The sequence below is a fragment of the Dipodomys merriami genome, unplaced genomic scaffold (genome assembly GCF_024711535.1).
Source record: "Dipodomys merriami isolate MVZ:Mamm:240054 unplaced genomic scaffold, mDipMer1.0.p SCAF_12, whole genome shotgun sequence".
Lineage (NCBI taxonomy): Eukaryota > Metazoa > Chordata > Mammalia > Rodentia > Heteromyidae > Dipodomys > Dipodomys merriami.
Window position 1 is genome coordinate 24,016,882 of NW_027202493.1, and position 17,258 is coordinate 24,034,139.

General features: G+C 35.7%; 1 protein-coding gene across 9 annotated transcripts in view; it reads right to left on the bottom strand.

The window, feature by feature from the left end:
- The window catches only part of Tenm3 (teneurin transmembrane protein 3), a 608,309-nt gene that overhangs the window by 90,607 nt on the left and 500,444 nt on the right, over nt 1–17,258 (bottom strand). For all 9 annotated transcript variants that reach the window (XM_070016445.1, XM_070016443.1, XM_070016442.1 and 6 more), the window contains one exon: nt 14,261–14,446. In XM_070016445.1, coding sequence (XP_069872546.1) covers nt 14,261–14,446 — 186 coding nt within the window. The remainder of the gene's footprint in view (nt 1–14,260; nt 14,447–17,258) is intronic.

Below are 17,258 nucleotides of genomic sequence, written 5' to 3' on the forward strand. Positions count from 1 at the left end.
AAGTAGTCATATAGTCTGCACACAAATTCAGAAATGCAAGTTGTTGAACAATAACTATTTGGAAACGAAGACATCTAAATATCGTATTTTACATGCCTATCTGTCTCCTTACATTGTGATTTTGCTAAGAGTTTCTCATTCTATTTTTATGATGAAATGTCCTGAGCAGATGGAATGTACACTGCTAACTTGTAGAGCAGAATGCTGGAAGTTTGTGTGTCACCATTTCTAAATACAGAAGGAAGCCCACCCTCGGCTGACACCAGCTTTCTCAGTAGCTGGAGCTGACAGAAACATGGAGTCACGTTTGCGCATAATAGATATCCACTGCATGCCTGTCCTCACACATTTCACAACTGGACAGGGTTTGGGTGTATGAGTTACCTAATGTGAAATAACCACCAAGTTTGTCTTTGCCTTTTAGGACGACTATATAATGATTCCCCCGCCCCCTGGTATATAACAATGAATTGGGAGCGGATAACTTGCATGTATAATAATCACTACTGGGGACCTATCTAAAGAGCCAAGAGTTGGACTGTATGTGAAAAGCATTATTTTATACTTCATTGTTCATGTGGGGACTAACTGATGAATACCTAATGCAGTTAGTTCACAATTAGATCACTTATGTTTAACCACATGCTTTCTATGCATACATATATAAATATTAATTTTGGGGAGAAGGATAATCATTCAGCACCATAACAATTAAACAGCTGTAACCTGTCTCATGTGTTAAGTGTAGGAGCTGCAGGCGAGCACCACAAACAGATGGTCTTACCCACCCATACTTAATGTTAAAGACTTTTTAAAAAAAGAGGTGTTGACAAATCAGAACAAGTAGGCATAGTTTTAATGCAAATCGACCAATTTGCAATGTAGATTGCCCTACAAACTAATTTGGTGTATAGGGAAAAAATAAGCTCTGTGGTTAAAGGAAGGCTTTATATCACATTTGGATATAGTAGATTCCCCACCAACATAATTATTTACTAATTTCATTCAAGTAATGGAGTTTAAGGGAAAAACAGCTGGCAAAGCATTCATATTTATGGACCTCCTTTGACTGCTCCTTAATTTATCCAAGGCACATGCCTGTTAAACTCTAGAAATGATAGTCATATTTCAGACAGCTGTTTTCCAGCTTCATTAAAGAGGCACTCAAAAAAGAGAGGGTCATCGAACCTATCAGGAAGAAGAGGAGTAAGAAAAAACCAGTGTCTGCAGTGACAGCATAATGTGTAACTGAAGGTGGATTAACACCACAATCAAACTTGTGCTTCAAAAATAAGTAGGAAGAAAAGAAACTGTCTGAGGATGAAAGGATGCTATTTTTTTTCCACTTGTCATATTCAAGAAATGCTAAAGATAAATTCTGCCATTGAAAGAGTACTCAAGTACCACTATGGGAAGGAGTAACCATATGTCTTAAAATGGTGGGTGTGATTTTTACAATGAGTGGAATGCAAAGTTCCGACATTGTATTGACTTCGTTAGGCTAATAAGAATCTCAGCATATAAGATGTTACTTAAAATCTAAATGAACACTTCCCTAAGCTGCCTGGCCTTTTCAGGAGAATAATGTTTCAAGACGAATGTAGCAACTAAATAATCTGGGACTAGTTATAATAATCTTTCTCCCTTCTTGCTGTTTTTACAAAATAGTTGAAAACATTATTTTGCACCTGTTTTTTTTCTCTCTCCCAAACGCTTTGGCTCTTACTTAACTTTTTAATAAAAGGCTTCTGATGAACTTGGCAAGGATGTGAGAATACTTTTCATCTTTATATCCGGTTAAATTGTATATCCAGTCAGTTGAGCTTTAAAAATCTCCTATGTACTAGGTTTTGCTGGTAAATAACGATCTTAAATGGTTTTCAAAATATGCAAATCAGCACAGTGTTCCAAACAAAAAAGATAGTCTAGTGTATCAGTAAAAAGAGCAAAACAGTAACTTTTTAATAGAACTATGTAATATAAAATTGACATATAATGGAATTGGCTTTTATTCAGTATTGGAACTCAGAAAATGATATTCTCAAGTACTGATAGCACTTTGGCATGCTGAGCGCTTTGAACTGAGGCTGAGCAGAGGCCTCTGAGCCCTTCTTCCATCTCATTCTTTGGCTCTTCTTTTTCTCTCTTAGCACAAGGAGGGCTGTTTCGTTTGTTTGTTTGGTTGGTTGGTTTTTTCTTTTGGATGTTGCCTACTCTTACTAAGGGAAATTCTTCTAGAAGGCAATTGTTCTGAACCCCTCCCTGACCTCTCAGTAAATAGAGATTAACTCACTGGAAAAGGGGTCTCCAGGACAGCTGTCCAGGGATTATCTTGTAAGTAACCACCAGTTCACCCAGCACTATTGCCTCAGACTTGGTTTACTTAGCAGGAGGACAGTTTTGTCCTGTACATTTCTCCTTTCACACTCTCACTGGGAGGCCCCAAGCTCCCATTCCTTTCTGTTGTTACTTTGTCCCAGAATTCCTAAGGTCCTCCATCTTCCTTTAGCTTAGAATGCTATTTAAGCTCCCACCGTCTGTGTGACTACCATGCACTTTCACGTTAATAAATTTAATCCTATTTTCCCTGCCAATCTGCCTATGGTCAGTCTGCTTATATGACAGTCTTGAATTACTGAACCTTCCAGGGGTGAAAAGAAAGTTCTGGCTGGGCGCTGGTAGCTCATGCTGCAGGAGGCTGAGATCTATGGATCCCGGTTCAAAGCCAGCCTGGGCAGTTAAGTCTGCGAGACTCTTAGCTCCATTAATCACCAGAAAACTGGAAGTGGTGCTGTGGCTCAAGTGGTAGAGTGCTAGCCTTGAGCTGAAGAGCTGAGGGACAGTGCCCAGAGTTTAAGCCCTACAACTGGCCTCCTCCCCCCCCAAAAAAGAGAAAGTTCTGTTCACTCTTATTTATGTCAGATAAGATGTCTCTCAATAAATTAAAACATATAATGTAAATTGAATTAAGTTGAGAAATGTGCTTGAAGGAAGAAATCCTAGGCATGGGCATATTTGTATTTCAAAAAGTCTGCTAAGGCATAAAATGTAATAGATTTAAAAATCTCCTTGAGGTCAGTGGTAGAGTGCTTGCCTAGCATTTGTGAAGCTCTGGGTTCAATCTCCAGTGCTGTCCCTCACCCCAAATTCTTTGATGTGACTTAAGTTTGTGCGGTGTTTCCCTAAGATATAGAATGCTTACAGAGTACATTATTTTGATATTTAAGAGAAAAACTAAGCAACAAACCATGAAAGTTCCTGGTAGGAAATAAATACAAGACATTAAGAAAGGAAGAAATGAGGCTTATCAAATCTTAGGAATCAGTCATATTTCAATAATACCTAAGAGCTCATAAAGCAACACAAATCATCAGCATTTGCTTATTCACTGCTCCCATGTGAGAAAAATCACAATGGAGTTAACCTTCCATTTGTTTTTCTAAACACAACTGTTTCTGAAGTCAAGGTAACTTACAGTATACTGGGTAGAAAAAAAGCTTAATTTAGGTACCAGCTATTGGGCCCTGGATTATAACAGGAGGATGATTGGAGTAAAATGTACAATCCACCACCATTGGGTAGAATTTATTTATCTTGATTCTGCCTCAGTATGTGAAGCATATTTCTTCTACAGATCTCAAACTTCTCATTTTCATAGGCTATGTATACATCACCCACATGGAAAGATACATTCACCCACAAAACAGTCACCCATGTTTAGAATTCAAGTTTAGAACATCTTAAATACTCCTTTTCTAAATATACAGCATCTTTAATAATAGTCTCTTCTGTCCATCCATGTATCATAAAAATGTGCCTCTTACCAGAAGTTGCTATCTGAGTTGGAATTTTCATGCAGGGTTCGCTGATGACAATGCAGCTACCTCTTTCCTTACTGAGGTAAAATTACAGCATGTAGGACAGGGCAGAGAACAGGGGACTCTGATGTCTGATATAAACAGCAAATGTTGTTCATGCCTACACTCCCATTCTAAGAAAGAAACTAAGGCCCTGGGAAATTATTATTGGGAAAGAATCCTCCACGTGTTCAGAGAACATTAATAAGATGGCCCCGGAGGGCTATGATTTTCCTGATTCTCACACAGAAAGACAGGTGGCAAAAGGACTGGAAAATTCTAATGCAAAGGGTTTCTGAGGATTTGCCTAATCTGAGGATGTAATTCTAACAGGGTTTTTGGAAACATACATGGCTTATGCAGGCAGGTTAAGAAGACATAGAGGGAGGAAAAGTAAAAACCTAAAGCTGCAGCATATGCACAAAAAGTTAATAGAAGATTCCAAATAGCAAATCTGAAGATTGGTGGGATATGGAGTATTAAAGTTAGTAGAAATTGCGTGATTCAAAAACTTTCTTATGTAATATTTGAGATTAAAATATGATGGAAATATAACATCCAACTTAAAGTTTCATAGTTAGATCAGATTTAGAGGGCTGATTACCCTTTCACTTAGCAGGTTTTACAGAGCACCAAGTAAAAGACTAATTTGTTCAAGAAGTACCAGTCGGCCATTGCTTACAACTGTCATTAAGTTGAATCTATGACTTTATGGCCTTTTTGATGAATTTGATATATGTAAAGACAAACAAGGCCTGGTATGTAGTAGCTCATGCCTGTAATCTTAGCAACTCAAGAGGTTGGTTTAGGAGGATCATAGTTATGAGGATCAAAACTGATTGGGCAATACTTGCATTAGCATGAAACCCTAATTGAAAAACAAACTCGAAGTAAGAAGGCCTGTGATGTGTATTGAAGCTTTTCTAGCAAAGACAAAGATTTGTGTTCTACTCCCAGTACCAAAAAGGAAAGAAAAGAAGAAGAGAGGAGAGAAGAGAAGAAAATAAAAAAAGCAGCAAGGTTCTGGTGGTTCGTGCTTGTAATCCTACCTACTCAGGAGGCTGAGATCTGAGGATCACAGTTCAAAGCTAGCCAAGACAAGAAACTGTGAGACTCTGATGCCTAATTAACCACCAGAAAGCTGGAAGTGGAGCTGTGGCTTCAAGTGGTAACTGAATGCTAGCACCCAGGCCTTGAGTTTAAGCTTCATGATAGACAAAATAAAAAGGAGAAGAAGAAGAAAGAAGAAAAAAGGAGAAAGAAGAAGGAGAAGGAGAAGAAGGAGAAGCAGAAGCAGAAGAAAGAGAAGAAGGAGGAGGAGGAAAAAAGCAAACCAAAGTATTACAAAAGAAAAGCCATTTGAAGGAGAGATGATTTATGATATCAACCCTGATAGCTACCATTACCATCAACAACACAGACACTAAAGGCCTTCTTTACAATGTAACATTGTTGACTAGTAAAAGCAAACATTATCTTTGCAACACTTAAAAAAATATTCAAGTAGACACAGCACTGACAACCTAATGAAACAGGGCCTCCATGTTTTAGAAAGGTCAGAGAAACTAGGATTGCATTTGTAGAAAAGAGATTACATGACCTCATTTAAGAAAATACCAATTCTGAGGGGATTCCTGAGAACAAAATACTGTATATAAATCTGTTAACTGATAAATTAGACTCAAATGAGAAAAATGTAATACTGAGAGGCCCCAAAAGGAGACTAAGGTTATCTTAACCAAAGAAATAGAAATGTGAAAACAAGCCTAGCTTCCAGACTATGAGTGAAATGCAGTATGCTCTGAAAGGAGCTTTCTACTGCTCTCTCAGGAACCAACACTCTGTGACGTCAACCGTCTTGTCAGTTAGAATCACTGGGACTGCACAGTGAACAGGCCTTTAGGACATGATCTTTCTGCAAGCTTTTTGGAAGGTTTCTCAGCCTGTCTGGATGCCCACTGTCAATGAAGTCAGTTTAGGACAAACCCCTTTCTCCTCAGCTCTCCATCCAATGGCTTTATATGACCCGAGCTCTCCTGCAGATGACAGATCAAGAGGTAGCTTTAATTTTACTCTCAGTGTGTTGGGAGAGGAGAGGATTAATTCTCCTCGAATGTAGTAGGCATTCTTACTTTGGGGGAGGAATTAGCAGAGACTAAAAATGATCCAAGAGGGAAAAAAATCACTGGATTTTTATTACTTTCACTCCAAACATTCTAGGAAAAATAACCGTAAGTACATTCTCTCTCTATGGTGTACATTTTGTGCCAGGTACTGGGCAGAGTGCTTTTCTGTCAGATTGCGTGCATTTAATCACCTCAGCACCTCGTGAGGAAGGTACTTATTTCTATTCCCACTTCACAGGAAATCATGGAGGGTTATCATGCCAAGTGATAGAGTGGGGACAGAGGGCAGATCCAGGTTTTGTGGGTCTCAAACTTCTATAATTTAGGGGAGTTCTCTTTCTTAAGAAAAAAAAACACAATGTTATATGAAATACATTATAAAAGAGAATCATTATTCTGGATGAGAAACACTTTCAGTTGATAAACACCTGAAAGCAAACAACTTTTTTTTTTTTTTTTGGTGCCGGTACTGGGCTTGAACTCAGGGCTTGGGGACTGTCCCTAATCCTTGTTGTTCAAGCCTAGTGCTCTACCACTTGAGTCACAGCACTATTCTGGCTTTGTTTATTGTTAATTGAAGATGAATGTCTCATGGGCTTTCCCGCTCAAGCGGGCGTTGAACCACAATCCTCAGATCTCAACTTTCTGAGATCTGTAATTCATTAAGTGCCTCACCTGTCTCTAATACACATTTTCCATATTCTTGTAGGGCAATATTTACTCTTTGATTTCCTTCTTCTATGACAATGATTTGGTCATATTTTCTGTAAGTAGAATAGAAACTAATGCAGCAGTTTTATTGTAGAATAGAAGATAATGCAGTCTTTATTCAATGTGATACCTTAATGTTGATTTTCAATATTGCCAGTTTTGAAAATTTTCATTTGGCTTCAAAATTTGTTATTGCTAATGTCATGTACATTTTTAGCAATACTGTCAAATTTGGTGAGATTTTTATTGTGTAATAAACTGATTTTACATACTCTGAATCGACGACACTTATTAACTACTCTGTTTTGATGTCTTCTTGATGGACCATTTTCAATTTTATGTCATCTTTTGCCAGTGTGAGTATTTCATCATATAAACGTAATTTCTCTAGTGGATTTGTACAGATCAATGATACACTGTGAAGCAACTTCACACCCTGAAAAGCTCATAGAAGACTGTCATAGATTTGTATCCTGCAAATACAGGAATGTTCACGAAAATGCCTCAAAAGCAAAATGCCCCAAACAGTAACATGGGTCCCATTACCAAATATTCCCATAGCACAAGATTTCCATGTATAACTGGATGAAAAGTTTGATATATGTGATTTCAAGAAAAATTCTGTTTCCTTACATACCAGCTGTATTTCTCCTCCCAAACTCAGTTCTTCAGCTGCACTTCTATTGCTGGCTTCCAGTGGACCTGGCTATGTTAAATCGTCATATACATTCTGATTATGCGCAGACATGGCTCTAGTAAACCAGTGGATGGTAGGAATGTTCCTGGAATATTCCCTCTTTGTAGCTGAGGAAACTGAGGCATAGGAACGCTGATACTTAGACTATGAAAACTTTACAGTAAAGCTGGCCAGTGATGTAAGTCACATAGCATTAGTGATTCCTTTCATACCCTTGCACCTGTAACAGAGGTGAAGCCCTATGCCTCCCAGGAGAGTTATCCGTAGGTATGAGATGGTACTTCATCATTGTTATGAAAGAATTGTAAGTAACATTTGAGTAAGAAGGTACAAAGATGAAAAGAAACTCAGTTTTTAAAATAATTCTCAATTAGGTGAAGATATATATATATATATATACATATACATATATATGCATACACATATGTACGCATATACATATACATGTATATATATGTGTGTATATATATTAAAAGTATATGTACATGTACATATATTTATGCATATATATGTATATATACATATGTGTATATATATTATAAAAGTTACAAAGAATACTGAATTTTATAATCTAAGTGAAGCTTTGTTTTTGTGGCAGTCCTGGGGCTTGAACTCAGGGTTTGGGTGCTGTCCCTGAGCTTTTGTTCTCTGTACCACTTGATCCACAGCTCCAAGTTTCATTGGTTTTCAATTGGAGGTAGGAGTCTCATGGTCTTGCCTGCCAGATAAGGCTTTGAATTGCAGTCCTCAGATCTTAGCCTCCTGAGTAGCTAGGATTACGAGTGTGAGCCATTAACACCTAGCCTAATTAAAGCATTTTAAAGAGGGGTCATTACTTCTTTAAAATTGTCACTTATTTTTTAATTTAACTGTTAAAGAGACTAATCTTTCACCATGTCAGAGATAAGAATTAGGACACCAAGTCTCAGCTTGTCCACACTGGTAACTGTTTGGATACCTTTACCCCCACACCACCCAGCCACCATATTGTTTAGTAGGTAACACCCCAGCTGTGTGCATTTCATTTCCAGTTTCTAATCTCAGCATCCTAAAAAACCCAGAGCAACCATCGTATTTAATGTAAGTATGCTGAGTACAGTAGGTCTAAGTTTCATCTGAGCAGACAAAGCATGTCTTTATGATAATTAATTATCTTGTTTCCCAATGTACTAAAGAATTAGAATAAAAATGAATAGCTGGTCTTTTTGTAGCTTAAAGGAATTAGGATTTCCCTTAGGTCAAATTTCCATTTGCATTGCCTGAAAGTACAAGGAAATCAATGTTGCTCAATAAATAGCTTGTGTTTGAGACATTACTAGAAGAAAAATGCTACAATATATTCCATCTTTCCTTCATCATCACGATTTTCAAAAACAACTCTCTAACCCCTAACAAAAACACAGCAGCTCCTTGTTAAACAATATTCATCTGACACTAGGTTACACTTTATGATTATGGATGGAAATTTCATTAACTAAAATAAATTCCTTGCACAACTTTTTTTTTTTGATAGCATCTCACTATATAGACTAATCAAACCAGCCTTGAATGAATTTCCTATTTAGCCCAGGCTCGCTCCCTGGCCACCTGGTCCCCCTGCTTCAATCCCCTGTCTGGAATTACAGCATCACACCTGTTCCTTCTTTTACTTGAAAATAAATGTTACCACTCAAAATGTCTGGGCTGCAGTTCATCTCATTTATATTTGCATGCATTGTGTGTTACTTTCTAAGTACTTTATTAAGTACTACTTCATAGTATTTCATTGAATCCTAACAATACTTTGAGGTATACAATATTCATATTTATGGAAGAAGAAACATACTTAGAAACATTAAATGCTTGCCTCAGGTCACTCAATAGTTCAGCACAGATACAAATGCAAAAAGCTCTCAAACATTACAATATTCTCCTTCAAAATCTCCGACAAGTACTAATTTTACATTTTGCATTTGAAAAAAGTCTGGGGATAAGAATAGTTAAGATATAAATTATAGTGAATTGTAGAATCGATTTAAAATGCTATCTTAAAAATTGAAGCCCATTTTTATTATGCTACACTGTCTTGTACAAGAAATAGTACACGTAGCACAGAAAAGATGTTCAATAATTGCTTGATGGGGAAAAACTAGTTAATTAACAGATGGAAAGCAACTGAAGCCATCAAAATGTAGTATCCCACAAAATAACCTCAGGTCATCCTGAGAGGTGAAGATGATTTCTTGCTACATACAAAAAAATAAAAGGTTAAAAAAAAAGAATTCTTTTTTCAATGGTTAATTCTAGTTCCTTTCCAAATATGGCAGAAATTATCCATAGTTTAGAATTTCAACAGACTTCAGTGTGTCCCTCATATAGGCTTAGTACCCAAGAATTTTAAATTTGGGGGGATGGAAAGAAAGGTTAAAACACCCTCCCCTTCAAAATTTTTTCCTCAAGCCAATAAAAAGAAGAAGCAAAACTCCAATGTTTCAGATTATGTAATTATGCTATCGCTAAAGCTTATTGGCATGGAGGAGATGAAAAAACTCGGTGTGCGTGGAGCTTGTTCCAAGATTAAACATGCTTTCCAATCTGAAAGTTTTCCTTTTACTACCAAAACCGCGTGACATAAGCCCATTTTCTCCTTTGCTGTCCCTGGAAGAAGTGGAAATGTCATTCAGCCTCCAAATGATACCTCTCTAGACTGCAGATGGGCGGATGAGTCTTCTTGTTTTTTTTTTTTTTTTTTTTTAAACAAACACTCCTGGTATAACAACCAGAGAGTTAACACTCTCCCTTTCAGATCTCAGGCTCATCTATAACCTCTAATATGTCCAGATATAGACAGATAGATTAAAGGGTAAATATTTTCAACTAATACTAAACATAATGGTTTGATTGCAGGCTAGTCATAGTCAACATCTGATACTCAGAACTTGTCATTGTCTGTGACATTAGCATGGAATTCTGCCTGCAGCAGCTATTCATCAGAGGTTGGAACAATATTTGATTTTATGGCCAATTAATTCAAACCATAGGCCAATACTTCATTTTTTTCCTTCTTCTTCCTCCTTGCTTCCTTCCCTCCCTCCCTCCCTCTCTTTCTTCCTTCCTATACAGGATTTGAACTCAGAGTCTAATGCTTGTTAGGTTAGCTCTCTACCACTTGAGCCATACTCCAAGAAAACTCTTTTCTTAAGAAATAAGAAAAGAGGAGCCCAACGAACTGGGTCTTATTTACATGGTTATAGATCCTAGACCCACTTAGATCCATTGACAGTAAACTTATTTAGTTCATAACTAATAATGTCACAGCTCATAGATTTGCCATTGACTCACCTCACCCCTTACAGTATAGAACTGTTTTGATATAGAAATGACCATAAAATAGTCTACTTATATGAATTATTATTTATAAAGTATTAATTACGTTTAATATAGTTTAACTTGCTTCTGGATCCTCTAAATATGCTTTTTTAAAATTAAATTTTTATTGTTTTAAATTGTCTTTAAGTAGTTGTTCAGAGGGGTGTCAATTTAACACGTCAACTTTTGAGTCCAACGCAGCTTAGTTAGTGTCACCACTTCCACCCTGAATATTCTTATATCATTCCTAATGCGTGAAAAACAAAAGAAGACACACAGATAGGAACCATCACATATAAAGGATGACATTATTGCTATTAGTGTTAAACCATGTTATTGGTTTACATGCTTACTGGTTATTGCTGGGTTGGTGTTTATTTGATGTAGTTCATTCACATAACTTCCTCTATTCTTAACTTATGAAAGGTCCCACTTATTAGTGCCTTCTGGGAGATATCCACTTTAATCATAATATTGCTAAAAGTTTTATTTTCTATCTGTATCCATCATTATAATATTAAGCTGAGAAAGAAGGAGGACATGGGACAATAAAAAGGAAATTGCAGATGAACACGTCTCATTTGTTGAACTCATGATTCATAATGAGAAGAAAACATGAACACACTAATAAAACTGTCAGGATGGAAACTTTTCAGGTAGAAGCTATTCAGTGAATACTCAAAATTTATAACCACTTCACTAACAACATGTCTATGGTTTTATGAAAAGATGAACTGAGTATATGAAAACATGATAAGATGACTAATGAATAGTCTCTGCTTTCTACTGCAAAACTTCTGTTTGCTTCTAACTGTTTAATTTCTCCTCCATCTCCTTTTCAATTAACTTTCCTGCTCATATTCAATGACAAGGCACATAATATGGAGAAAGAAGAAAATCTTGCTGATTTATGAGTCTTCTTTCACAAAGTGGCAGTGCCTTTCAGCCAGATACTTAAGTGTCAGAATTGGGAGGAAATCTATAGAATGGTAATCATCCAAATGAAAAGACACCACAGCTTCCTGGTTGTTTCAAAAATGGTCCCTTAGGCTTCATTGTAGATACAAACTCAGTTAGCAAGTAGACCAGGGAAAAGAAACCGGATCTTCATATGCCAAATTTTGGAATAATTAGCAAAAATAATGATTTTAAGGGTTTTCACAACTCTTAAAAGGTTCACATTTAAGATTTATTTTTCAAATGAAGCAGGTCCCATATTGTTATTCATAGGAGTAGAAAAGCAACAGAATTAATGAAAACAATAGAACATGTAATTGTTAACCCAACAAGATATATTCAAGTTTTGCTACAAATAAAAATCTTGTTTTGATGCAACTTAGAAGGGTGTTCAAAAAGAGTTGGTCTGTTGTGTAGCTAGTGGTTGGGAAGTGAATGTGTCTGTTGCTTTCTGCTACATATTTTAGTTTTCAAAGCTACAGAATACATAGTAAGCTATGCAACTTCCCTCTACCAGCTAGTATTAACTTGTAGTGGCATCACAAAACAAGGATTTCCCCCCCCCCCGCCCTCCTTCTGACATATGGGCATTCTAAGATTTGGGGGCATGAAACAGTCTCCTCAGAGGAGAAATATTGTATAGTGTGTAGTACATTCACAGGAAGATACTTGAATCCTGCTCATCAACTGTCTTCCCTTTAATGCAGTTCCTATGAAGAGCATGCTGCGATGATCCTACCAGGCCCCTTTCAAAGAGTAGAGAAGGAAAATCCAGCTCACTACTGTGAGGGTGTGCACTGTGCAAGTATTCTAAATATGTGCATCTACAGTTAATGTCAGCACAAATCAACTGCTTCCTCCCTTAGCCAGTAAGCTCACATTCAACGAGGCCTTCAGGGTGCTGTGCAGCTAAGAGTTTACAGCTGGATAACAGGATAGCTGGCTGTAGAGTGAATACAGCAAGCCTAACCTGCAGAGAGGCTTGCAGAGCTGGACTCTGGAAATTTGGATGTTTATTAGACTGATCATATTATCTTGCCCACCTGGAGCAATAAACATTTGTTTTGTTTTTCTTCTGGGATTTGGTGGTCATGGTAGACAGATTGTAATCTTGGGCTCCTGAGTTTCCCATGGGCTTCCCTTAGAAGAAATGTTGATACCTTTTATTGCTAGGGAACGGAGCAGGCGAGATGTGACTTCTCTGGGTGGGAGAGAAAAAACACATGAAGCCTGGGAGTTGACTTGCCCCACTTCCGATGTGTAATAAACGAGAGCTAATTCCAACCACCTTGAGTCCTCGAGTCCTTGGTTGAACATGATGTGAAGGGGTGAGTGTGTGACCCTTGAAACAGATGTCAATATGATCCAGGAGGATCTATGTAGAGTTCACAAAGGTAGAATTGTGGCAATTTTATATGTGATTTTAATTTTCCCATGACACAAAATTCCTGACAACCCAATTCCTGTAAAGCAAATAAATAAATAAATAGAAGTACATAATCTTTGTAGGTATACTGGAAGAAGAAATTCTTTAAAACACCAACACTTCCTCCAAATAGTTTTTTTTAAATCAAATTTTGCCCTAAGGAAGTAAAAAAAATGTGGAATAATATTATACCTTAATTTCTGAAATTTTTGCAGGTTTGGGTATTTGTAAGTAATGTTATATACTTTCACTGAAGTGAGCTAGACATTTATTACTCACTTTTATTGTACTATTTTTAGTTGAACATTTTAATTTGGTAACTTGGCATGTAAAAGCAAATGTATTGAATATATGAAGAATGTATGGCTTTTATACATCTATAATCATATTAAATACCATTTATTTACAAATGAAAATGATTTGATACTAAACATCTATTTGATTGTTTTATTTAACCTATCATCACATTTGGAAAGGGATGAGGCATATAAAGAACAGCTAGACTTATGCATTATTTTACTTATTTTTAGTGATACTATAAAAGAAAGCTATAAAAAGTCAAATATCTTTTGTAGAGACCAAACAGATTGGCAAGTCTAAGGTCTGTGATTCTGGAATCAATAATGCTGTGTATTTAAAAAATTTTTAAAACAATTTTAAAGTATAATAATACAACTCGTGTTAAGAGATGTAATGGCACTGTGGAGCATGAAGAAGACAGCTCATAACTGTGGGGCCAGGACTCCACAGTGCTGTGAAGATGCATATTTGTGGTGCACGGAATGCACCGCTTAGAAGTAGAAATTAAATTTTCTTTACGTGAGTCCAACATAAAATTATCTCATACCAACAAACAGTTGTCCTAAATACAAATGAACTGTCATTCGAAAATGACAACCATACTTATAAACAAAAAAAAAAAAAGAAATTCCTTTTTAAGGAAGGCAAATTGAAAAAAAAAATCACAATGAGTAAAACAGCCAACAATGTTCGTTCTTTTTCAGTAGCTGGAGGAGAGCTGCAGACGCGCAGCCTAGCTGGCCTAAGCCCCCTGGGTTTGATTCCAAGCATAGCTAGCCAAAAGGAAAAAAAAAAAAGGAATGAAGTATATGAATAAATCCAAGTGCGGTTGGCCTACCAATGGTGCAATGCTCTCCGTTCCATCCCTGGCTGCATTCGCACTTGCCATCCTTGCAGGTCCCATGTTCGGCACAGCGGGGATGGCATGCTCTTTGATTGCATGCTGGGCCTGTCCAGCTCTCCTCGCAGCGACAAGTGCCCCCCATGCAAACACCGTGCGAGCCGCAGTCCACTGAACAGATTTCTGTTTTGAAAAACGAAGGAGGGCAGGAGGGGAAGAGTAGCAGGGGGTGAGAAAGGGAATTAATGAGGAGAATTACATCTTCAACTTGTTCAAGTGAAACATAATCTCACCGAATGTGTGCCTATACGGAAGTTCATTTCAACACTGATGAGTCGGGATCACGAATGGCAGAATTGTACTTTCTTATCTGTCATTTAATTTTATCTGCGGTTGTACGGGGTGCCTAAAATAAGCCTGCGATTTTGTTGGGAAGAATTTCTTCCTTTATAGATAAAGATATTTTATATATGAAATGTTATGGATGTAGAATAGTCATATTCATGTATAAATAGCCAGGAGTATTTACACATGCACCAAAATAATGTATTATTTCAGTATCTAATTATCTCAAGCATCTAAAATGAATTGGATTTCACATATTTTATGAGAACTGAAAAGGGGTATTTCTCATGTGTAAATATTGAAAATAGTTACATATAGATAGTAGAATTACAGGTAATTTAAATTTTCCTTATTTTTCTATAATAAAAAATAAATCTGCTTGTTAAAAAGGGACTATTTCCAATATCACTACTTAAAATTTTAAATATTCCGAAACTTTCATTAAAAAATCTATCAAATTATATTATCTTGCTCCAGACATGTAGACATACTGGTTAAATAAAAGATATTGTTGGTTTTCCTTTCATCATATTTTTACAAATAGTAACTACAAATTGCTTAACCCACATACTAGAAACTTTAATATCACAAATGATTGTCATTTAAAAACCCAAGGTTTTTTTAACCTATGGAATTACTGAAATAGTTCAAGTAACCAAATCACCTCAAAAATTAACACTAGGTTAATTCTCTTTAAAGAGAATTCAGATGCCAGAAGTAATTTTATTTTTTCCATGAAAGATTTCTTTAAAGCTTTATTTTTACTACATTTAACTTAGAAAGAGTGAGGTAAATTGAGAATGGAATTTATTTTTATTCTTTAAATACAGAGTTAATAGTAAAAATGTAAGACAGCTGTTGAGTTTTGGTTTTCTTGCAGAAACAAGGATGATTTAAAATGGAGGTAGAAAATCATTTCTCAAACACTATAAAATAGACTACGGTCTATTTTCTTTAAGTTAAAAATACAGCAATTTTTTTATTAATGTTTTTTATTGTGAAAATACTGTACAGAGAGGTTACAATTACATGAGCAAGGTAATGAGTACATTTCTTATCAAGCATTGTTGTCTCCTCCTTTGTTTTACAGCAATTATTTATTATTTATTACTATCTATTTATTATTATTTATACAAGCTATTCTCTTGTACCTCACTATTCATTTCCTAAGTTACATTTCTTTGACACTGTAATTCTGTATTTTACAGGATAACGTGAACCATCATATTAAAGCACTATGAGCATTTTAACATTTCTTATAAAACAGCAGTCAAGACTACTGACTAGGAGTTGGAGAAAGCATTAAAATAATGTGTGTGCATGTGTCTATGTATGTGTGCATGTGTGTTTGTGTGCACACATGACATTTTCTATCGCTTTGAATTAAATTTTTGATTAAGAGGTCCAAGATAGGTTTGATTAACTTCAGAGCAACATAACACCAGCTCAGCTCCAGAAGAGAGAGATTTCTTTCTGAGGTACCTTTATTCAATCTAATCAATTTTTCATTAGGGTGAAGGTGTTTATCAGCATTTAGCACACTAGCTTTGAGCAAGGTGCGTCAATCTTTGTAATGAACTTATTAATTAGAGTTAATTTAATTGAAGTGGAATTGAAGGGCTAATTAATGGACAAACTGTTGATGAAGATAGGAGGAAAGCTCTTTTGCTTTCAAACTTATAAAATTTCTAATGGAAATAATTCATTTTTCTCTTTTAGCAGTTTAACCAAATGTTTCTTTAGATGTAAAATCTACTCTATTAAATTGAGATAGCTGAAGGTCATTTCTACCACAACAAAAGAGGTAGCTATGAAAATGTTTCCTTTAATATTTAGTTAGAAAATCACAATTATACTGATTTCTTTAAAAATTATTATATAGGTGATGTTCAGAGGGGTTATAGTTACATATACTGAAAATAAAACTTTAAGCCAAATGTGTAAACTAACAATGATTTTTATAATCTTCACACAAGAAAGGTATTTTGCAGCCATATTAATCTAAGGCATATGAGATGAGGTATTTTTGTCAGGGTGAACATAAGCGTATTTGAGGTAGTTACTATTAATTCCAAAGAAGTTTTCTATTTCCACAGCTAGTAGCAGAGTTTAATAAGGAGTTTATTCTGTAGTTAGTTCTTTTCTTGGAAAGAACAATTATTATAGTCATTACTCAACTCAAAGTATTGAGAGTTTAATGTATGTCAATTTCTGTTTTGCATTGGGACATAGAAAGGAATAGAATAAGAATCCCACTCACTATACTAAACTGGAAAATTTTTGTATATGATAAAGTTTTCAACTAATAATTAAATCAGCATGAATAAAATTAAACCTAAATGTGTACACTAATGTGATTTCGATGGCTAATTTGATCTTTTAATTAACATTTATTTATTTTTTGCTATTCATAGCAAAATGGTTTTATGAAGAAAGAATTGCATTTTGTGACACTTAGCATCAATTACAAACTACTCTCTATAAAATAATGAAAGTAATATAATAACTTTTCATAAATCAGAAGTTAGTATTTTGCATACTCCTTTCTTAGTTGGAAAAGGGTGGGAAGAATAACTATATTTCAAGTGAATATTATTATGGAGCTCTTATTATTATACCTATTTTACAGAGTGAGGCATAAGAAACTTTC